The 23717-nt window shown below is 38.3% G+C and overlaps 1 protein-coding gene across 18 annotated transcripts in view; it reads left to right on the forward strand.

Moving 5' to 3' along the window:
* Positions 1-23717, forward strand: part of GRIP1 (glutamate receptor interacting protein 1) — a 674728-nt gene that overhangs the window by 539194 nt on the left and 111817 nt on the right. For all 18 annotated transcript variants that reach the window (XM_082740981.1, XM_082740983.1, XM_082740971.1 and 15 more), the window contains one exon: positions 321-466. In XM_082740981.1, coding sequence (XP_082597107.1) covers positions 321-466 — 146 coding nt within the window. The remainder of the gene's footprint in view (positions 1-320; positions 467-23717) is intronic.

Here is a 23717-nt window from a genome sequence, read left to right on the forward strand (position 1 = left end):
TGAATTTTGGGTATTTTGGCAAAAACCTAGAAAAGGGAAGAAAACTGTGCATTTCATACTTTTGCGCCCCAAGAGTTAAGTGTGGGTGACTTGGTGGTTGACTGATGGGTAGTCATTTCCTTATTACTGACACGCATATTGCAGCAATTTTCTGCTCAGGGTTACGGCTTTCCTCCCTTACGGTCACAGCGATGCTTAAAAGGAAATGCAAATGGGATGGATGGTCAAACACGTGAAAGAACCGCTTTAGCTAAGCGGCTGTTAATGCTAAACCACATTATGTTCCGCTAATGAAGACTGTTTCTCTGTTCTCCCTGCAGAGAGGGCACGATCAAACCTGGCGACAGGTTGCTCAGTGTGGATGGAATTCGGCTTCTCGGAACCACACATGCTGAAGCCATGAGTATTCTTAAACAGTGCGGACAAGAAGCAACACTGCTGATAGAATATGATGTCTCAGTGATGGGTATGTCCGAGTCCTGACGTGGGGCTCACTAAGCTCTAGGTCATGTCATTGTCCATCCCTGATAAACCACTCTGGATTAAGAATGGACTGTTCTGTCCTCCTGCAGCAGACAGATTTTCGTCAGTACTGTATCATTACTCTGTTGGGTTCAGGAAGAGGTGAGTGGTACTTTTCAGCGAGTTAGAGTTCTTGTGTCAATAGCTTCTGTAATAAGGGCCCATTCCGTCAGAGTGTTTCACTTAGCTATCAGTTCTGCTGTGTGGCTTACCCTTTGGCAGCAAAGTATTTTCCCTGCCAAATCACAAAAATAGTATTATTAACGTAAGGGCTGGTATTTTGTCTTTTACTACCCGGAGACTGGGAAGAATGGGAGATTTCTCTCCTTCTTGGAACTTCACAGTGTGAAGCTCCCTAAGCAGAATCAGTGGAAATTACCAAGTACCTTATCATTAGATTTAGGAACAGAAAAAGAAAAGGGGACATATGGAATCATTGATTAAAATCAATGAGAATCATTGATTAAAGTACAAATACTGTTGAGTGTAGTATTTTTTTTTAATAGAGCTGACACAATGTAGCATTCATTTCAGATGTACACATGGTGATTTGACAAGCTTGTGTGTAATGCTATGCCCACCACATCTGTAGCTACCATCCGTCCCCACGCAGCACTATTACAGTACCTTTGATTATATCCCCTCTGCTGCGCCTTTCAATCCCATGACATGTTCATTCCATAACTAGAAACCTCCATCTCCCACTCCCCTTCACCTGTTTTGCCCATCCCCCACCCTTTTCCCCTCTGGTAACCATCAGTTTGTTCTCTGTATTTATAGGCCTCATTCTGCCTTTTGTTTGTTTATTCATTTGTTTGATTTTTTTAAGATTCCACATATGATGAAATCATACAGTATTTGCCTTGTCTGACTCACTTCATGTAGCAGAATGCCCACGAGGTCCTTCCATGTTGTCTCAACTGGCACTGTCGCATCCTTTTTTATGGCTGCATCAGATGACATACCTTCCTAATCTATTCATCTGTCTGTGGACACTTAGGTTGATTCTGTATCTTAGCTATTGAAAATAATGCCATAAACATAAAGGTTCATGTATCTTATCAAGTTAGTGTTTTTGTCTTCTTTAGGTAAAAACCCAATCGTGGAATTATTGGAACATAGGGTATTGCAATTTTTAATTGTTTGAAGAATGCCCCCCCCCATACTGAAGCATCATTTTACATTCCCACCCACAGTGCATGAGGGTTCCTTCTCTTCCACATCCTCACCAACTGGTGATTAGTGATGTCGAGCATCTTCTCATGTGTCTCAGGTGTCTGTTTCTATCCGAATGTCTTCTGTGGAAAAATGTCTATTCAGTTCTTCTGCCCATTTTTAGTGGGATTATTTGGTTTTTCAGTGTTGAATTATAGAAGTTCTTTATACATTTCAGATATTAACCTTTATCAGATGTACCATTTGCAGATCTTCTCCCATTTACTAGGTAGCCTTTTTGTTTTGTTGATAGTTTCCTTCGCTGTGTAAAAGCTTTTTACTTTGATGTAGTCCCAACAGTTTATTTTTGCTTTTCTTTCCCTCACCTTAGGAGACATATCTAGCAAAATGTAGTGTACTGTTCTTTCTTTCAATAATGCTTCCAATGGAAATGAATTCTATTTCTACCCTCACAACTATGGTAAAGCTTGGAAGAGATTCTCATCTGGCTTTTAAATGTTACGAGAAAGCCAAAGTTTTGTGTAATTTTAACTAAGGCAGGAAAAGTGATAAAATAATGAATTGGAACTTGAAATTGAATCACGTTCTAAGTACTTCTTGCAATTATCAGACATAATTATCTGACTGGATTTTACCAGGAAGTGTTATACTGGCGAAGTGTATTGGAGGAAAAGAGACTTACTCTGTAACTGCAAACTCCTTTCTTACCCACCTCTGTATGATTCATGGAGAACAGTGTTGCTTGGAAGTCTTAATATATCTACTGGCCTGAAATGTTTTAATGAGGTATGAAGCTTCTGAAAAGACTTAAAGTATGAGGGGTGCCTGGGTCGCTCACTGGGTTAGGCCTCTGCCTTCAGCTCAGGTCATGATCTCAGGGTCCTGGGAATTGCTCAGCAGGGAGCCTGCTTCCTCTTCTCTCACTGCCTGCCTCTCTGCCTACTTGTGATCTCTGTCTGTCAAATAAATAAATAAAATCTTTAAAAAAAAATTTTAAAGTATGAGATTTAAGGAGTTTTTAGCAGAATAAACTGAATGGTGTGCCCTTGACATGGAAAATTCAGAAATAAGTGAACTTTCCTCCCTCATCTATCTTCTCTTGTATCCTCTCCCTCCTTCTTTTCTATTTCTTTCTCTTTTGTTACATAGTTTTGAATGGGATTCGGAGTTAGGTGACTTGAGCCCTGTTTTTCACTCCACTGATTTCTAGCTGTTGCTTTGGACCGTGTTACTTATTTCCCTGTGCCTTTGTTATCTCATTGGTCAAATGGGGACTAGCGATGCCTATGTTAAAGGTAATGGAGTTAAAATAAAATTATCCAGTAAAATATATTTTAAATGATGGTACAATACATTATTAACATTAAAAATTCAAACAGATGTTTAATATATCTAATCATTCATTCAGTCCACCAATATTTATTGAGCTAAGTGGCGGGTAACAAAAATACAGGAGTACTGTAAACAGATTTGGTCCCTGCGTGTTATGAAGCCTCCAGTAGATGGGGAGGACAGACAGTAAGCAAGAACTTGATCAAACTTATACCCATATTATGGGATCATTACCTGCTATAAAGGGTATGAACTGGATTCTGTGATAGGGAATAAAGGAAAGTACAGGGGAGAGTTCAGAAGCCAGTAGGGTGGTCAGTGGAAAGGTGACGTGTGGACTAAAACCTGAAAGCTTAAAAGGAACCAGCTCCCAAACTGAAGGAAACAATATGTCTATAAGGCCTGAGCACTCTACCTCAAAGAGGCAAGCACTCTCGCATGGGGATGGATACCACTTCAGAGGAAATTCCTCCATGTTCCATTATTACCAGCATCAGTAGGGGAAGAGGTGACCCATCTGTCTGCCTTCACCCCAGTTCATTTGTTCTGAATGATGTTTGACAGTTTCCACACCTCAGAGTTCTCAAATAGCCCCAAACATAGGGGAAAGTGGGCCATCAGGAAGGAAACACATTAAGAGGTTGCTAAATATAAGAGTTGCTAAATATAAGATCAGTATACAAAAATCAGTTGTATTTCTTTGTATCAGCCAAAAACAGAAAGTTATAATTTTAGGAGACCGTTTATAATAGCAATAGAAAGGAATAAATATAAAAAAGTTGTGTGTACCCATTATATAAATATATAGATACAGGCATATACATTTAAAAAATGCTTCAATGAAGACCTATGTAACATTATTGAATGGGAAGTCTTAATATCTAAGAGATGTCATTTCTCTCAAATGCATTCATAAATTCAATTCTACCCCAAATCTTAAAAGGATCTTTGGGAGGACCTTACTAAGCTATTTCTAAAATGTACTTTGAGTAAGAAAGGGAGGGGGAAGGCCAAAATGTTTTTGAAACAATAGGAAAGCAGAAAAACTTGTTCTACCCAATATCAAGACTCATTCTAAAATGATGCTGTTAAGTCTGTGTAATATCAGCCATAGGATAATAAAGAGATCAGTGGAAGAGAATGGAATACCTACAAACAAACCACTGTGGATACAGAAACAGAGGTATAATCTTACATCTGTGGGGAAAGCTTGAACTAGTCAGTGTGTGATGCTGGGTCAACTAGCCACATGGGGAAAATTCAGTTAAATTCGTACTTCGTAACCCACTCAAAAATAAATGCTGTGTTTGCATAACCATTTCCCAATGAAGTGCTATTACAAATAACTGGAATGAATATCCTTTTACCCAAATCTTTTTTTGTCTGTATTTCTGATTTCATTAAAGTATGTAGTTCTTATTTAGATATTCATTCTAAATTGTCCTCCAGAAAATGTATACTATTTTATATTACTACCAGCAATGTTTTAAGTGTACCTATCTCACCAGAGCTTGTCAATATTAGAAATTATCACTTTTACTCCCTCTGATTTGTTAAGTGAAAATTGCATTTATATTTTAATTTACTCTTAAAATTTTCTAGTACAAATATTTTTTCATATGAACACTAGCCAATTTCATTTTTTATTGTATGCTTTTGCCTTTATTCACTCCCTATTGGATATGCTCTTAATTTTTTATTGGTTTGTGTAAACTAAATATTAAGGACATTCATCCTTATCAGTTTTTTTAAAAACTTTGTCAGTAGTTTCCCATTTTTAACATATTGAAGTGTTTTTTCTTTCTTAACTTTTTTCTTAGAATTTAAATATTATTTTTTTCTAAACAATTACCTAATATCCCAATCACTTAATGAAAGATCTGTCACATATCCCCTATTTTTTAATTTTTTTAATCATACATTTAATTATTAAATATACTAACCTCTACATCTGGGCTAGTTGTTCTGATCTCTGTATCTAGTTTCACACCAGAATTCAGGATCAGACTTTTAAACTGAAGTTAGAGCATATGAGCTCTTGTTACCATATCAAAGGACACACATTTATATTTGGAAAAAATATTTATATATATACTACATCTGTTATATTATTCTAAGTTTTGTTAGCTTTATGTAGTAAATGAGCAAACGTTTATTTGGGTTATTCCTTTTTTTTTTTTTTTTCAATTTCTTTTTAAATTCTTTTTTCTCTCTTTTTTTCTTTTTCACCTCTCTTGTACCCACTTGCTTACTGTCTCTCAACTTCTTCTCTCCTCTTTTCTTCCTTTATTTCATCCTCTGTTCTTCCTCCTTTCCTTTCCAGCCACCCAGTTCTTTTTAATATTCTGCTCTCAGTTTCTCTATTCTAATTGTCTTACCTGATGTTTGTCTTTCTTGCTTTTTCCCATTCCTGTTCTCCTAATTGGGTTACAATAGTGTTGAGTATCCACAAGGTCAAATGATTGAGAATGACAGTTTGAGAAAAGAGAAGTAAAAATGGTGCCTTACAATATGGGATACTTTAAATTATAATTGCCCATCAGATATTAATGGAAGCTTTTTCTAACAAAAAACACATTTCCCTTTTTTGGTAATACTTTTTCTTTTATAACTTTTGTAACTTTTCTTCCTCAAAAGGAATGAAATGAGTTCGTATACAACACAGCCTATTTACTCTAAGAGGCCCAATTAGCATTTCAAATTCTTTGTAAGTCAATTGCCATTAAAAAATAGTTTACCACCCTATTTTTTGTGAAAAAAATCTAACATTCATAGACTTAATATTTGATAAACCAAGAAAAATTAGTTTTATCAAATTTTTAACAGGATATGAGCAGAAAAGGATTTTTTTAATGGGAAAATAAAACAAAGACACTGATATTTTCTTTATTGAATATAAGTATTAAACATGTTTTATAATGCTTGAGACTCTAGGTCAGGTACTGGCCTAAAGATTATCAATTCTTTTTATACATAATATATTCCTCAAATCCTAAGGGAAAATGTGTTGAGGTAGGCATTAGATTATATCGACTCCTATTTTGTACTTCTGCCAATCTCCCTTGAAGTTAGACTCAATGACTTCATTTCTTTGTATTATGTTTTCCTTCTATAAAATAAGAATAATGATATTTACCCTATTCAGCTCATTAAGATACTAAAGTCCTCAATAATTAAGCATTTAAAACAAAAAGACATTCATTTTTTAAAGGAAACTAGGAACTAGGAGCTATTTAGAAATACAAAAGAAATAAATTTATGAAAGAATATATAAAACTCAAAGTTTATAGGCCTCCATTCAGTTACCTTCCTATCACTCTTAGATAAAGCTAAATAGATGCCAAAAAATGCAACAGAAAACTTGAGGGCTTAAACTGGGAAAATGAAGAGCAGTAGTTCAACAGTATACGAGGATACCATCAAGTACAAATAACAGAAACCCAGTATAACCTAGCATCAGGAGGGAATTTATTTGCCTGCAAAAGTCAGAAGTCCGTGGTGTATCCTAGCTTCAAATACAAGTTCAGTAATGTCATAGGCCTCTGTCTCTCTAGTAGGACTCTCCTTATCTTGTGATAAGATGGCCCCAGCAGCCACAAGTATCCATTACCTTGAACGTTGATGAGGTCAGAGAAAGAAATGAGATTGGATCACCCCTAGAGGATTCTTAGTGACTTAGCTTGAAGCAAAAGCTGGCCATTATATGAGTCACTATATCCAGAGATATAATACACTCTTTGCTCTTTTGGTAAGGGAGGCAGGAATGTTTGGTAAACAGCCCCAACAGAATGAGACAGAAAAATGGCACTTCCCCAGAGCAGATGGTATTGACTTGATGAGAGTAATAGATGCCCTTTTGAGACCATATTTTTTTTTTCATTTATTTTTTATTTTTTTTATTTTTTATAAACATATATTTTTATCCCCAGGGATACAGGTCTGTGAATCACCAGGTTTACACACTTTACAGCACTCACCAAAGCACATACCCTCCCCAATGTCCATAATCCCACCCCCTTCTCCCAAACCCCCTCCCCCCAACAACCCTCAGTTTGTTTTGTGAGTTGAGACCATATTTTAATGGTAAACATTATATTCCCACTAACATGAGTTATATTTTCTCTAATGTGAGAGTTTCCTTTCCTTCACAACCCCACTAGAACTTGGTATTCTCAGTCTGATTCATGCTAACTCTTCTGATGGATGTGTAATGGTACCCCACTTTAATGTACATTGCCTCAGTGAATAACCATGTGGAGTGCCTTTTCATTTGCCAGTGGGACATACTTGTTGCATTGGTTTTACTTTTAGTACTTTTATTTATTCATATACTATTAAAAATATGACACAGTGTATCTTAGATGAGTGTATCTATAATCGTCGATATATTGATCTTATTTATACATTATTAAATGTACCCAAATTATTTCTAAGTAAGTTGTGTGTGTGTGTGTGAGTGCGCATGCATGTGCATACAACCATAAATCTCAACCTTGGAATCAGATATATTTTTCAGCAAATCTCAGAATATAAATGTTGGCGAATTCAGTAACCTATTTGGAAAAGGGTTGCAACTCTAGATTTTATTAATCAAAGTGAAGTTAGTCTGTGTTAAAATTTTAAGGAAAGTGTATTGAGATAAGGAAGACTGTGAGAAGGAAATTAAGAGTTCAATTTTGGATGTGTTATGTTTCAGATGTCTATCATCTAAGTGATGTGTAGAGTATGCAGTTGCATATTTAAGCCTGGATTTTACTGCAGAAGTTAGCGTAGGTGATATGAATTTTTTTTTAAATTTTTTATTTATTTATTTGACAGAGAGAGACAGCGAGAGAGAGAACATAAGCAGGGGGAGTGGGAGAGAGAGAAACAGGCTTCCCACCAAGGAGAGACCCTGATGCAAGACTTGATTCCAGGACCCTGGTCTCATGACCTGAGCCAAAGGCAGACGCTTAATGACTGAGCCACCCAGGTGCCTGGTGATATAAATTACTGAGTCAACAGCACAGAGATGGATCTTAAAACCATGAGGCACCATAAGGAAGTGAGAGAGAGAAGAGAGGACTGAGCTCTGGGGCTCTCCAAAAGTGACAAGTCACAGGTCAGAAGGATAAAGCGGAACCTATGGAGTAAGTTGAGAAGGAGCATCCAGTGGAAGAGATGGAGAACCAAAGCAAAGTGCTGAGTCGCAGAGGACAGATTTTTCCTTTGCAGAATGGTGGTAATTATACTACCAATCTCACAAGTTGCTATGAGAAGCAAGAGAATCAATACATACTCGGCATTTGATACAAAATATGTGCTCAGTAAACATGAACTACTTGTTTAAAATATTTGTAGGGAAAAGCATCCCCCTTTATTATTGTAGAAGTGTATTACCAAACAACTGGGTCTGGGAGTTCTGCTACTGGAAACCAAGTAACATAAAATACAGGGAGAATAAGAACATCTGAAAACAATGACTTCATTAAGTCAAACAAACTTTTAAGTCAAACAAACTTGGATGGGTCTTGGCTCTCTGTTGACCTTGGACATGTTACTGAGCCTCTCCAAACTTCAACCTTCCTATCTCTAAACCAGGGATGATAATAGCACTTCTACAGTGGTTTGATTGAGTGAATGCATATAAAGTGCTTACCATAACTAAACTAAAGTGTTACTGAATTCTAGGAAATTAAAGTTAACTATTTCCATGCTCCACTTCCCTAAAATGAACTCAGGTCTTCCATTATTACCTTGAATTAAGAAGTAGCTGAAGCTTTATTCTGGACAATACTGAGTCACTGATAAAGAGTATTTGAGACATTTGTGTCCTGGATAATTTTATTTTCTAAAATTCATCAAAACACTTACTTTGCTTAAAACTTTGCTAAAAATATTTCTAAAATATGTTTCTGGTAATGTATTTAATATTAAAGATACTTGAATCTTTGGGAGAGAGGAGCACACAGTTATCTCAAGGACATTGTTCTGAACAATTTAATCTTCAGATCAGTGCAGAGTCAAGAGGTTTAGAAGATTATACCAAATCTGTACTAAAATAGCTTATTCAGGCTTTTTAAAAATTTTAAGATCCTCTAATAATTATTTATTTTATAACTTTCCTCTTTCTTCCATGGGAAGTCCTGTGGAGAGCCATCAGTTAATATGGATTTCCTGTTGACCGTATTAAACAAGGCTCACTGTAGTATAATTTAAGTAAGATTTTTTACTAAGAAACAGTATCAGAATCATTTTAGTAGATATCAAATGTAACCAACAAGTTATTATCATTGATACTAAGATGGAAAGGTACTAAAATGTTTTCTCAAATACTGTGCATTTTTCTACTGTTTTTTTTTTAAGATTTTATTTATTTATTTGACAGAGATCACAAGTAGGCAGAGCAGCAGGCAGAGAGAGAGAGACAGGGGGAAGCAGTCTACTTGCTTCCGAGCAGAGAGCCTGCTGTGGGGCTCAGTCCCAGGACCCTGAGATCATGACCTGAGCCGAAGGCAGAGGCTTAACCCACTGAGCCACCCAGGCGCCCCTCTACTGTTGTTTCTAATATCTACTATTCCCATGCATAGACCTTTCAAAAATATACTCTCTCTATATAAATATACCTAAGTCAACTCCACTTATTTTCCTGATCCTACTCTGATTTAGTTCACCCAGTTTCTCTCATTTTCTCTCCCTTTTGAACCCCACTATTACTTTTTTGGCAACTTGTGAGGGATTTACATTTTGTCTTGCCTTAGTTACCTGTGAGTTTTTCTGTTGTGCTTCTGGGTTCTGTAGACTCCTTGGGAACACTGCCTGAATCATCTTCTTTGTGTATTTCTTTATCTCATGTGGAGACTCTAGATATACATAGGAGGCTCTTAATGATAACGGCAGATTGAACAATGCAATCACCTATAGATTAGCTGTTCTTATGACTAATCACCATTAAGTGGATGTGTATAGAATATAGCGAAATATCAATGCTTATGTGGTAGGTCTAAAATGAAGTTACTTCATGATATCTTCTTACATTGCAGAATGACATTATGAATCTTTAAATCACAAAACCCTCTTAATCTGCCTGTGGGTGTTTTTTTGTGTTCCTGTAAGCCTCTGACTCTCCTCTTAACAATTTCTCTGCTCAGCTTCAAACCTTTCCTTTTATTTACCTGGACTAAGCCAGCCTGCAAAACCAAGGATGCCAAGAAAAATATTATCCTTTCATTGGAAATGCCCAAGTGTATTATATGTTTGCCCAGATGTATGGATAGTCCTTAGTAGTTTTCAAGTAACTATTTTAGTAGGGATCGATTTGTACATTACAAATCTTCAGAAAAGATGACTAACCCTTTTGCAATCAAAGTGTTGTTTATTGGTGTTGTCACGACTGGATCTTGGCTATGCTTTGCATTTCATTTTTTTCAGAATATCAAGATCTAGATATAACACTTCTACCAGCGACTTCTGAGTCACAGGTACCAAGAGGAAATTGGCTACTATTTGTACATTCTAGTCCGTTTCTTCCGGATGATCTTGATATACTGGAAACTGAGATTTTCAAGGGCTCCTAGAAGTATTTATGACATACATGCTTTGTGGGAGACCAGCAAAACCTCCACTTCATAGACAATTTCAGAAAGAGTTTTCTACACAAAAAAGTCTAATCTTCAAATGGCAACAGCCATTTATTTGGAATGTTATTTTTCTAAGATAGAAGGTAGATTTCCTTATAACATTTTTACCTAAAAAATTAATTTTTGCAGAACACTCTTATTCCTCCTCATATAGTTCTTTTACGTATTTGAACTCAGAGCCACTTGTCATATATTTATGGATGCAAAAGGAGTGGATGCTGCGAGAGCTACCTTAAATTAGAAAAAGTATGTTTTTATTTTATATTACTAGATTATAATAGATGTGTTTTTAACTTTCCTTGTGTATTATAGTCCAAGACACAAATAGGAAAGTGCTGAAATCTTACTTTTACACCTCGTTGACTTTTCACTCGTATGTTCTCCACTCAGGTCAAGAAATAGAACATAACTATTATTGCCAAAAACCCCACTCTGTCTCCACCCAATCACTACTCCATCTCTTTCCTCAGTGTAACCCCATCTTGATTTCCTAAACCATAAATTTATTATTTTCCTGATTTTTGAACTGTATATAAATGGAATCAGATAGTGTATTTCTTTGGCCTTGGGTTTCTCTTGTCCAACAGTGTTTTTGTGAGGTGCTGTCCTACTGTTACTTATAACAGCAATTCATTCTTTTTCATTGTCATCATAGTATTCTCCTGTAGCAGTAGATCACAATTTAGCCCTTCCTGTGGATCATTTGGGTACTGTCCAGTTTAGACTCTTAAGTAATGCTGCTGTGAACATTCTGGCATACGTCTTTGAGTGAACATGGAAATGTGTTTCTCTGAGGTTATCCCTAGGAGTGAAAATGCTAGGCCAAAAGTTACATTTATGCCCAACTTTAGTATGTGGTCTTAAACAATTCTTCAAAGTGGATGTACCCATTTTCATTTGCACCAACTGTTTTGCTTCCTTCACATCTTCCCCAGCACTTGGCATTGTCCATCCTTTTCATTCTAACCATTCTGAGTGTGTGATGGTATGTCTTTGTGACTTTAATGTCTATTTCCAGATGAATAAGGATGTTGGGAACCTTTTCATTATTGGCCATCTGGATATTCTCGTTTGCTGTGTGTTTGTTCAAGTCTTTTGATCCATTTTTTTTTTTCCCTTCTGTTAGGCCACTGTATCATTATAAATTTATGTGAGTTCTTTGTACGTTATGTATACAAACCCTATTTTAGTTACATATATTACCAGTTAACCCTAACTATGGCATGGAGAAGAAATGCCAGAATTGGTAGATTTAAGCTGTAACATTCACGAAACTGCTTGGATGCTTTTTTGGAAATGTCCTAAGATTTAGACATACAGATGCCTAGAGGAAGATGTAAAATTCCATCTAGTTTGTTCTACCGTCTTCATCTACCAAATCCAGTGTTGTCATTGGATTTTAGTCCTCGATAACTATTAGCCAGTGCTATGAGCAAGGTGTTAGTATTAACTAGTGCTAGGGAGCAAAATATCACAAACTAGAGCTTAAAGCTACAACTATTTGTCATCTCACATGTTTGGCACAGTAGTAGAGATGCTCAGCCTAACTCAGAACGGCCAACTCTCAGTCCCTCTCATATGAGCCTCTCTTGGTTCCCCTTTCTGCTTCCTTTTTTTTTTTTTTTTAATTTATTTATTTGGCAGAGAGAGAGAGAGATCACAAGTAGGCAGAGCAGCAGGCAGAGAGAGAGGGGGAAGCAGGCTCCCTGCCGAGCAGAGAGCCCAATGTGGGGCTCGATCCCAGGACCCTGAGATCATGACGTGAGCTGAAGGCAGAGGTTTTAACCCACTGAGCCACCCAGGTGCCCCTCCCCATTCTGCTTCCTACTAGCTTGTTTCTTTATGATGATTGCACCCTGATTCTTTCCTTGGGCTTGGCAGCAGATAATGTCCGTTGAAAGCCCACGCTGAGTGCGTTAGTTTTTAGTTTCTGGGTCTCTAAAGTGATGTGGATAGTCTGATTTTAGTGTAAGATGTACTCATGCACATTTTTAAATAACTCAGGAAGACTAATGTAAGAACATAAAATACTGTAGAATATCAATCAGGAGTTCACTCCTAGGAGTTCCGTGTTATATTAGGTACTAAGGAGATGGGTGGTGGTACCAGTGTAGGAGTAATATAGGTTAGCAATTTAACATCTACCTTTTTGACAAGAGCCCATTTTACTGTATATTAGGTGCTATCCATTATAATCAAATCAGAAAGGTCTTTTAAGTCTTTTGGATCACTGTTGTCACTTGGGACCTGAGGAGACTAGACCACATCATCTCAAAATTTCTTCCAGCTCTAAAATTCTGGGTCTTTGAATTTAGCAACTTCTCATGAAAGATTTAAGAAGTAATTACCACTTCTTTTCTCAATGATGTAACTCCAAAGCAAAATACTATGTACAAAAATAGTTCAAAATAACATTTAACTATAGTTCAAAGTGAACTAAAATGGTACAGCCAAAACACTATCTAAAAAGGAAAGTTGGTCATTTCCCTTGTTAATCAAAACAAACCCAGCAATCTCACTGACAATTACAATTTCCCTGAGATTTCTTCCCAGCAGTTCTGTAATAGGCATCAGGCCAAGTTGCTGCTGTGAAACCATTAACTGCAAGAATCTGCATCTTGGCATTCTGAGACATTAATAAATTAATGGAAAATGGGTTAAAATTCCCTCAATTTCTGATTGAATATTATCTTCTAAAATTAAACATGTCCCTTAAGGGGAAAATTAGATCTTTAATTTTAGTGTGTTTTAGAAAAATGAAAAACTGACTGAATTCTGTCAGGGGAAATCTCTTTGCATGGTTTCTTTAAGGTCATGTACATGTATTAGGTAGAGCAGAATTGTATTTCCTTTTAAGAAGGGTAACAGATAAGCACTTCTCTCGATCACAAGGTCAGTTCTTGGCCATTTTTTTTTTTTTTTTCGAACACTACCCGAGTACTAATCAAGATTACTTTGCTCTGCGATTGGATACTAGTTTTGTAATTCCTTGCTTAATTCTTAATTCAGATGAGCACCAAATCATCTTTTACTGGGGAAAATTTATTCTTTTTTGTGTCTTTTCATATCTTTATACTTTCCTGTTAACCATTATGTATTAGCTATGGGTGATAACTTCCAAAGAAACAGAAGACCACAAACTTCCTATGAGACATGAAACCTCTGTCTCCATACTTAAGTTACCTTTATTCAACAGCAGCCACTTCGGTACCTGGTGTATAGTAAAATTATTATTTTTTTAGCATTATTTATGGAATACTAGTGGGGGTTAAAGTATCAGGTTGACTGCCAGTAGTCATAAATATATAGGGAATAAACAGTATTTCTACTTGTCTTTGCGGCTATGATGCTGATGCCACTGTCCGTTTGTTCAATATGCCTGCACCACTGTAGTCCCCTGCCTCCTGGATGTTCTGTGTGATGCACAGTTATAATGCTAACGACTGCCCTGAATCTGTCTTCATGAAAGTCAGGAGGTCAGAGCATTTTTGTAAGGACCCTCTGGTTTACTTGAAGATAACTGAAGAATTTTCTACTGTGAATTCACAGAAGCAGATCGAGATCAAACTTTTCATACTCATTTCCTTTAGAAACACACAAATATCCAGCATCTTCTCTCTGCAGATTTTAGTTCTCATCACCTGAAGGGGTCATGTTGGTAATAAAATAGGAAATAGAAAAGCCAGCAAGTTTTCACCTGATCTCTATGAGGGCACTACTACCCTGCGTTAATCCCACTTGAAATCACTAGAGCATCTAACGGAGTAATTCACAACAAACATCAAATGACTGCTAAACAGACCAAACCTCCTACGGAATTATTTTATTTTGCAAAAGTAAAAGGCAAAGAGCCATTTCAAACTTCTTCCCCCAACCTCTTTACTTTCCTGTCTCTGAACATACTCTCTCACAATGTTATCGTCTATTCTGACAACGACCGCCATCTTTATTTGGACATCTCCCCACCCGTTAGCTATAAAATAAAACCCAAAGTCTTTATTCTGAGACTCAGGCCGTCCCCAAGCTTTTCCTGACCTACTTTTCTAAGTTGGTTTTTTGTTGTATCCCTGGAAAATCCTGTGCTTCATCAGCCACACTGGACATTTAATAATTTGTGAACGATGTCCTACCATTTTTGTGTATTTCCTCACGACGTTCATCCCACCTGCAAGTATAGTATTTAAAGGACTCAGGTATGATTCCTGGCTCTGCAACTTTCTAGGTGTGTCTTCCTTCTAGGCCTCAGTTTCCCCATCTGTAAAATAGGGATTCATCATAGCAGCTCCTTCCTGTGGTTACCGTGGTGATTAAAGTTGTTAGTACATTTAAAGCACTTGGTATATTCCCAGCGCACATAGAAATAAAAAAAATCTGCTGTTACTATTCTTATTATTTTTTGTTGTTCTGTGAGCTTTCTCACTCTATTACGGCCTTCCAGCTTTACTTCTGTTTCTCCCCCCCCCCATATTCTAGATATATTTTATTATTTTAGAGGGACGTGGCAGGTGGGATCCACCATTTCTAGGCTAAATGGAAAAAGAAAACATGACCCTCTCCAAAAAAACAAACCTACATTTTTTTGCTGACATCAACAACGTCAGAGTGGAAACAAAGAAATAAACCAGAGACCCATTGGCTTCTGTTTCCTTAGAAACACATGAAGACCATACCTGCCAATGAGAAAACATACTTCTGTTTCTTGAAGCTAGACCTAGCAACTCCAGTTGGCAGCAGCCCCTCGGTCATCCTAGCTTCTATCTTCTTTAATACACTTTTTATAGTCTTTACGCCACTGAGTAGGGGAGTGTTGTTGTTTATGTGTGTGACTTCTCTCTTCTCTGAGATGGAAAACTCCTTGAGGGCAGAGGCTACTTCATACCCATACTGTATCCTCTGCAGTGCCCTGTTTATCTCTTGGCTGACCGAACAGATGAATGAACAAATAAACAAGGAGTAATTCATGTGAAGAAGCCTGCCTTTCCCTTTAATTTAATGATATTCAAAATAACTTCTCATGTGTTGAGAACGCTTTTAGTCTACAGGACATTTTACAATCCTTATCCTATTTTATCTTCCTCTTGCCTCTATTAAACCATGTTTTTTGAGAAAGCCTGAAAGGATTATATTGACCTTGCGAGTCTGATGCTTTCTGATTGATACAAGAATCTCCACAACTTCTACAATTATAGGTCAGTTCACACTAAGCTAGTAAACTCATTTGCACTTTGATTGAACAAATCAAAACATAGGCTTCATGATCATCTCACATATGGTGGTTAATGCTGAAGAAATGTTTACATTTCTAGAATATTAGGTAAGAACTCTGCAGTTAATGTTTGCATATCTTAAGCAACTTTTTGTTCTTTCTCAGGGAACACACGTGAGACTGACCTTATATAGGGTCTTTCCCTGAGGGCTCTGCTGTTTTTTACAGAGCTCCTACGGCCACAGACTAAATATTGTTAATCTTCTCTTCCTTGCGATACAAAGAATTGTTCATTCCGGGTTTCTCATCACCTATTGGTGGGTCCTATAGGTTCAAGACAAAATCAAGGATGTTCGAGTTCTTGTTTTTATATGTCTTATATTGAAGAAAAGGAAGGATTTGGGCTGCTTTAAAAATTAGAAATCTAACATACATTATTCCCCTGGATGACATAGTTTATAAATGTCAAAATTAAAATTCAGCCTTTGACATCATATATGATGCTAATGCTGCTATTAGCAAATTATAGTAGTCCTAACTACCATTTACTAAGTACTTACTCTGTTGAAGGCACTTTATAAACATTATCTCATTGTGTTCTTACCTTCTGAGGTAAATGTGTGTATATCCCCCATTTCAGGAAGCGGAGAAAATAAAATAATTTGCCTCAGTGGAGTATAGCAGAGCCAGGATTCAAACGTTATGTCTGATTCCAGAAGCTTTGCTCAAAGCCATTTAACCACCTGAGCAGTCTTAATGCCACGTTTCTATGATACTTCCTAAAGCTCAGTGTGGAGAACTGAACTTGACTCCTGCCCCTGACCTGTTCTCTCGTCCTCCCCATCCCAGGTGGTGGTGCCTCCATCCGAGTTCTCAAACCGGAGCCCTGGCTCATCCTTCATTTTCCCTCACTCTCCTTCCAGCCAGCCAGTTCTTCTCCCTGTCATCACCTGGCTTGTTCCATTTAGCGTTCCACGCACTCGTCCTTGCCTGTCACTCACAGATGCAGTGAGCCGTCTCCCAGTTACCTCCCAGCTCGTCTGTCTCCTCTTCACCCCTCCCTCCCACTCCTATCTGTGCTCCCACAGAAGTCCCAGAGACCTTTAACGCCTATGGCCCCTTAGCTCAGTGTGGCCCCACTAAATTTCCAATAAAGTTAAACTGTGCTGTGCCCCTGAATCCCTGTATGCTCTGTCCCAAAGCTGCCCCCCGCTCTACTTTCCGTGGTTTCCCAGAAGCTCTCTTCTCTTAGAGTCCCAGGGCTCTTTTTTGTAACCCTCTCCCCCATACCAGGCTCCCATCCTCAGGGACTTGGCAAGTTCTGTTCCCATTGCCTCAGAAGTGACTCTCTGGCCCTTGCACACAAACACATTCTTTACCCAACTGTTTTGTACATAGCCTTTAATGTCTCTACTTCCGTGTCACTTCCTCAGAGACAACTTCCCTGGCACCCTGTTTCAGTTAGGTCTCCCTGTTCTACTTGACCAGGGAACCCTTACTTTTCCTTCGCAGTAATTATCACCTATCTGTGGTCTCCTTCGGGACACTGTAAGCACCAAAAGGGCAGGGATAGGGACAGTAAATATTTTCACCACTGTATGCAAAGCATATGCGTGCAGCCCAAAGAAAGTGCACATTAAATATTTGTTGAATGAATGAAAGACAAACAGCTTAAGGACAGTGCATCTACTGTATTTCACTAAATTGAGAATAAATATTTATTCATCTCTGAAGAACTCCAAAGGTAATAGTAAAAGATGCAATAAAGTCTTCAGTAACCAACTCCTATTCCTAGTTTAATATTCTTACTCATTCTTGTCTTCCTTCCCCTGCCTTCCTCTTTCCCTGTTGTCTCCTTTCTTCTCCCCTCCCCTTCTCATTCCTGCCCCCCCTTCTCTCACCCCCACCCCCTCTCCTTCCCTTCTCTTTCCTTCAAGAAGCATTTCCTGCAGGTAACAGACAAAACCATCAGGGTGCTTTAATACCCAGAGAGCCACTTGGAAGGCTTTTCGGTGACTCACTGACCCATACCTGCAGCTGATTTCTTGCCCAAATTTTCATTAGCTATTTTCAGTGATTCCAAGACACCACACATAGCCCTAGAGTCTAACAGTAAACGTTAGTCTGGAGATCCAGACTCTTAGGGAATATACCAGTCTCCCCCCAAATTAGGTGCACTAGCGTACAAGCAACAAATATTTCTCTATAGTTCTTTGAAGATTGGGAAGGGCTGGGATCAGAGTTCAAAGTGGCCTGTATCACCTGTGTCCAGATCTCCTATTTTAGAAGACCCTTGTTTTACCAGAGAAGTAAGTTTGAGTCTTCATGATCAAAGTTCCTAATTCCATAGCTTTGGCGAGTTGACCTGCTATGGGGTCTTAGCTGGTTGAAAGCTCAGTGTTCTGCATTTGAGATCATTTGAGGATCCTCAGCCTCTGTTTAATGATAGCTGTTGCTGTTCATTGGGAATGTCGATGTGTTGTACCATCCATACTCTCTGTCCGGGGCCTCTGTCATATCCCATGCCTTTCACAGAGGCCTGAGCCCTATAGGGAGATTCTCCTAGACATTCATAACTGTGATTCCAGATAAGCATCAGATATTTGAACAAGCAAGTTTTTGAGACCTGACATATTGGGCTCATTGGAGCCTTTCATCCTGGCATGTTGAACTTGGCGACTATCAAGAAGTTTAAAAAAAAATACTACTAAGCTACACACATTCTCTCTCTCTCAGAGAGGCAGGAGGAGTGCTTATCATTAATGCACAAGAACTGGGTTGAGTACTCCAGCAATATTTTAGCAGCATGCAAGGGAAATCTCACCGGCCTTTTTGTCTTATGAGTTCCTGGCGGTTGGTTGCCTGCTTCTCAGGACCCCTTTCAGATTTTGCCAGACTCTGTCTAAGATGTCTCACACTGTAGGAGGAGTGCTTTGGGATACTCTGGGACATCTTCCTTCTCGGAGATGATTTCCTGACTTGAACGCATCTGTTGAGGCCCTTACAGGATAGTTCTGTGCCAAGGGGGACATTTGCCTTGCAGAATCTGCTTCACCTGAGCCTTCCTATCCAAACAGAATTGCAGCAAAAGTTTGGCAGCCTTACTTGCAGAATTCTTGAACTCAGGAGGGCATGTGGGGGCCTGAGTTTTTAGTGCGGTCATTCAAGCTGAGGATATCATTTGGCAGATATACTAAATATCCCATCTGTGAAAAAAAAAGAAAATTGATTTAATTTTCATTATTATATCGTTCACAGGCTCCACATGTGTTTCTTGACTACCTTGTCCAAGATATGGATTCATTAGTTATAGGTTATAAAATAAATCCATAGCAATGTAGATAATCTGAAATTGCAGAGAGAGAGGAATATTGAGATCATTTATGGCATTTAAAGCTAAGTAAGTGGAAAGACACAAGAAAATCTAACGATATACTAGAATACTATCCAGCTCTGTCATCCTGCCCTTCCTTTCTCTTCTGTTAAAACTTTCTCTTAATGACAACATCACTACATAGTACATTAGGCAAAGATTCAAACTTTTGGGGGCATATAAGTAATAATTTCATTCACTGATGTAAGAGGCTTTTGTTCTCTTTCTGTAGTTAAGTAAAGAAAGTAATTGTTCACATCAACTAGGAAGTTAATTAAGCAGCAAAGATGATATCAGCATGTCCTGGGTTTATCCCAGGAAGTAGCAAAGAAGGACTGAAGTACTAATGTGTGTGGTTAATTTCTGTGAACCATTATGCAAAGTACTTTACCTGTTTCATCAATTCTAACTGTCATAGCAATCTTGTGACATATAAATTGTTATCCTTATTTTTCATAAGTGAAGAAATTGTCTTGAAGAGGTGGTATTTACTGCCCAAGTTCACACAGATAATATTGTGTAAAACCTAAGATTAAAGCCAGATTGCCCTCACACATCTGATTATGTGCCCACAGAAGACTGACAGTCATTATGGCCAATGTATGAAACAGGAAATATTTTAAGTATGGATGAAAGCTTTGAAAAAGCTTTGAAAAACTAATGAAATGTATCTTTATATATTCTTTTTTTTTTTAATTTTTTATTTTTTATAAACATATATTTTTATCCCCAGGGGTACAGGTCTGTGAATCACCAGGTTTACACACTTCACAGCACTCACCAAAGCACATACCCTCCCCAATGTCCATAATCCCACCCCCTTCTCCCAAACCCCCTCCCCCCAGCAACCCTCAGTTTGTTTTGTGAGATTAAGAGTCACTTATGGTTTGTCTCCCTCCCAATCCCATCTTGTTTCATTGATTCTTCTCCTACCCACTTAAGCCCCCATGTTGCATCACCACTTCCTCATATCGGGGAGATCATATGATAGTTGTCTTTCTCTGCTTGACTTATTTCGCTAAGCATGATACGCTCTAGTTCCATCCATGTTGTCGCAAATGGCAAGATCTCATTTCTTTTGATGGCTGCATAGTATTCCATTGTGTATATATACCACCTCTTCTTTATCCATTCATCTGTTGATGGACATCTAGGTTCTTTCCACAGTTTGGCTATTGTGGACATTGCTGCTATAAACATTCGGGTGCACGTGCCCCTTTGTATCACTACGTTTGTATCTTTAAGGTATCTTTATATATTCTAAACCTAAAATTTTGAAGTTGAAATGTAAGACTCAGTTGATAATTTTTCAAAAATAAAAGACTTACAGGGAATATTTAAATATAAAAGTAAAATCTTACTATTTAAAATATAACTACTTGAGGTGTGCCTGGGTGGCCGACTCCATTGGTTAAGCATCTGACTCTTGGTTTTGGCTCAGGTCATGATCTCAGGGTCATGAAATTGAGCCCCAGGTCTGGCTCTGTGCTCAGTGTGGAATCTGCTTGAGATTTTCTGCCTCTCCCTCTGCCTCTCTCCATGCTTGTGCTCTCTCTGTGCCTCTCTCTCAAGTAAGTAAGTAGGTAAATTAATTCTTTTAAAAAAATAAGAAAATATAATCATTTTAGTCCTAAGTGCATTACTGAGGGGAAAAAAAAAAAATCCCAGAGCATCAAATATTTAACATTAAGTACCTAAGAGAGTTCTGAGTAAGAGGAAGAAAGTGAGACAGTGAATTAATTATCTACTGGTGTTTAATCATTCAGGCGTTTTTACCAATACGAATTCTTGTAAAGCTACTCAGACTAAGGGAGTGGGGCATAGGAATCCAGGAATCCTTCTACCTATTTTTTTCCTTGGTCTCTTAATAGCTCATGCACATCCAGAGACATCTTCGCGGATTCCCAAGCACTGCATGATGACCAGGATCACCACAATGAGCCAAAAGCATTAGGATCTAGTTAGTCTCCAAAGACAGGAGAACAATAGAAGTCCAGGAAAAGGAACACAAGTATACTCCCAAAGTCGGGTCAGTGTTCACTTCCTAACATAATGAAGATAGCACGGCACCATCATCTGAGTCAGGGTTCCGTAATGGTGGCTTTACACTGGAGCCATTTGTCAGCTCTTGTCCTTCGGCAAAGGCTCTCACCTTCCTTAACTCTCCAGTCATGTGCCAAAGGTGCTTGGACTCCAGAAGTTCACGGCGGAGCTACCTGGCTCTACTTTCTGCTGTGTGTACTGGTTTAGGGAGGCTTTCTACTCTCATCTTTTGAAATATTCCAGGAGTTGTTTCAATTTCTCTTCAATAGTAGAGTATCTTAGAGTAGCATGAAAGGCTGTTTGTTAACCTCAAATGCCCTCCCTGGTCAAGAGACAGATGCCTATAGAAGGCTTGAATACAAGAATATATATATATAACTGTAACAAAAAGATGTTGTTCTACACACACTTCTGAAGACCCAGAAGGCTCCCTGGAGATGGTACTCTCTAAAGTTAACACACTACAGTTAAATCTCAGCAGCATCTGCTTGGACCACTACCCAATGCAGGAATCCCTTCAGAACCTTCCTTACCAAGCTCTATTTGAACACTTTTTTAAAAGACGTTTTATCTATCTATTTATTTATTTATTTATTTTGAGAGAGAGAGAGAGAGAGAGAGAGAGAGAGAGCACGAGTGGTGAGAGGGGCAGAGGGAGAGGGAGAGGGAGAAGTAGACTCCCCACTAAGCAGGAAATCTGACCTGGGGCTTGATCCCAGGACCTAGAGGAGACCATGACCCTAGCTAAAAGCAGTCACTTAACTGACTGAGCCACCCAGGCACCCCTATTTGACCACTTCTTTTCTTTTCTTTTCTTTTTTTAAATGTTCAGTACTAACAGCAGACAACCTCCTGCCAAAGCCTAAAGCAGGAGTCCTCTATGCTTAATCTACAGTGGAATTACCTGGAGAGCATTTAAAATGACCATCCCATCCTGGAGGGTTGTGACAAAGAGAACATGATGGTATATAGGAAAGCACTTTGTAAACTATAATTCGCAGCAGAAATGGAAGGCATATCGTTGTTTGTGCTGTTGAACAATAATTTCTAAATATTCACCCATCATTCCAGCCTATCTAAACTTTTTCAGATCTGCCATCCAACTTATTTTCTATTTTTTCCAGCTATGTCAAACTTTTCTCTTTTCTTTTTTTATTTTGAAGATTTTATTTATTTATTTGACAGAGATCACAAGTAGGCAGAGAGGCAGGAGGGGGCAGGGAGGAAGCAGGCTCCCCACTGAGCAGAGAGCCCAATGCGGGGCTCGATCCCAGGACCCTGAGATCATGACCTGAGCCAAAGGCAGAGGCTTACCCTACTGAGCGACCCAGGTACCCCAATGTCAAACTTTTCTAATTAGAAATTGTATTTATTTATGATGAATAAATCAATATTTATTGAGGACCTACCAGATTCAAAATAGTAGACTCTGTGCTTATTATTTCTATCCAGTGATCACCATTGGCCCAAGCTGTGGTGTGGGGTGGGGGCTGGGCAGTGGTAGCTCTCACTCTTGATGCCTTGGTCAGGTGTCATTTGCTTGTTCATTGACAAGACATTATGGTTTTAATACATGATGATCAAGTTGTTTTTCCTTTTTTTATCTAGCCATATCTTTAGGTCTATACATTTGCCCAGCATTACTTTCTTTAAATACTGTCTTTACCCCCTATAAAAACCCAAGGTCAGTCAGAAATATAGATGCTTTAAGTAAAAAAAAAAAAAAGTATTTCTAAGTATATTTTTGGCAACGTACAAGAAAGTTGGCTTTTAGGATGCGTCTATGGTTGGTATTCATTTGTCTTATTTCAGATCTGGTTCCTAGGGAGCTAGGATACCTTTTTTTTAACTGTATACGTAAAGCCAAATCTAGCACACGGTGCCAGAGAGTCTGTGTCTTGCTATTGAAGCCTTTGCTTTTCCTGACTGACCGTTCCTCTTAGTCCTGGGAGGTTAAGAATCCTGAGTAGTAGGAATTCTTTTTCAGGCTGGCAGACACTTATTCCTACTTAAGTACTTTCTCTGCCTCAGCAGAATCGGATGGAGATTCATCCCATTTTTTGCGTGGATCACTTACCCAGCTCAGAAAACCTGACAGGGACTATTTTTAGACTGAGGAGGAATCAGACTCCCTGGAGAGTGATGATAGGGAATATGATGATGACACAGTAGCCATGCATAAATGCCAAATGTTTTTAACAGTCAGGGCAAAGAATTTTTTACTTTTTGGCAAATATTTCTACTTTCCCCTTGGTGCTGGTCACTTAAATGCCAGATTCATTTGGCTGTTTACACCTTTTAAAGCAAATAGGACATAGATTTTGTGAGTTTCCTGAAAGCTTGCTCCTGGTGAAATTACACCATTTTTACAAAGTCATCACATTAGGACTGGCAGTGGAAATGGAAGCTTCTGGAGTTTGTGCAGTTAGACACATGGCATTGTCTA

The sequence above is a fragment of the Mustela nivalis genome (assembly GCF_964662115.1).
Source record: "Mustela nivalis genome assembly, chromosome: 7".
Taxonomy (NCBI): Eukaryota; Metazoa; Chordata; class Mammalia; order Carnivora; family Mustelidae; genus Mustela; species Mustela nivalis.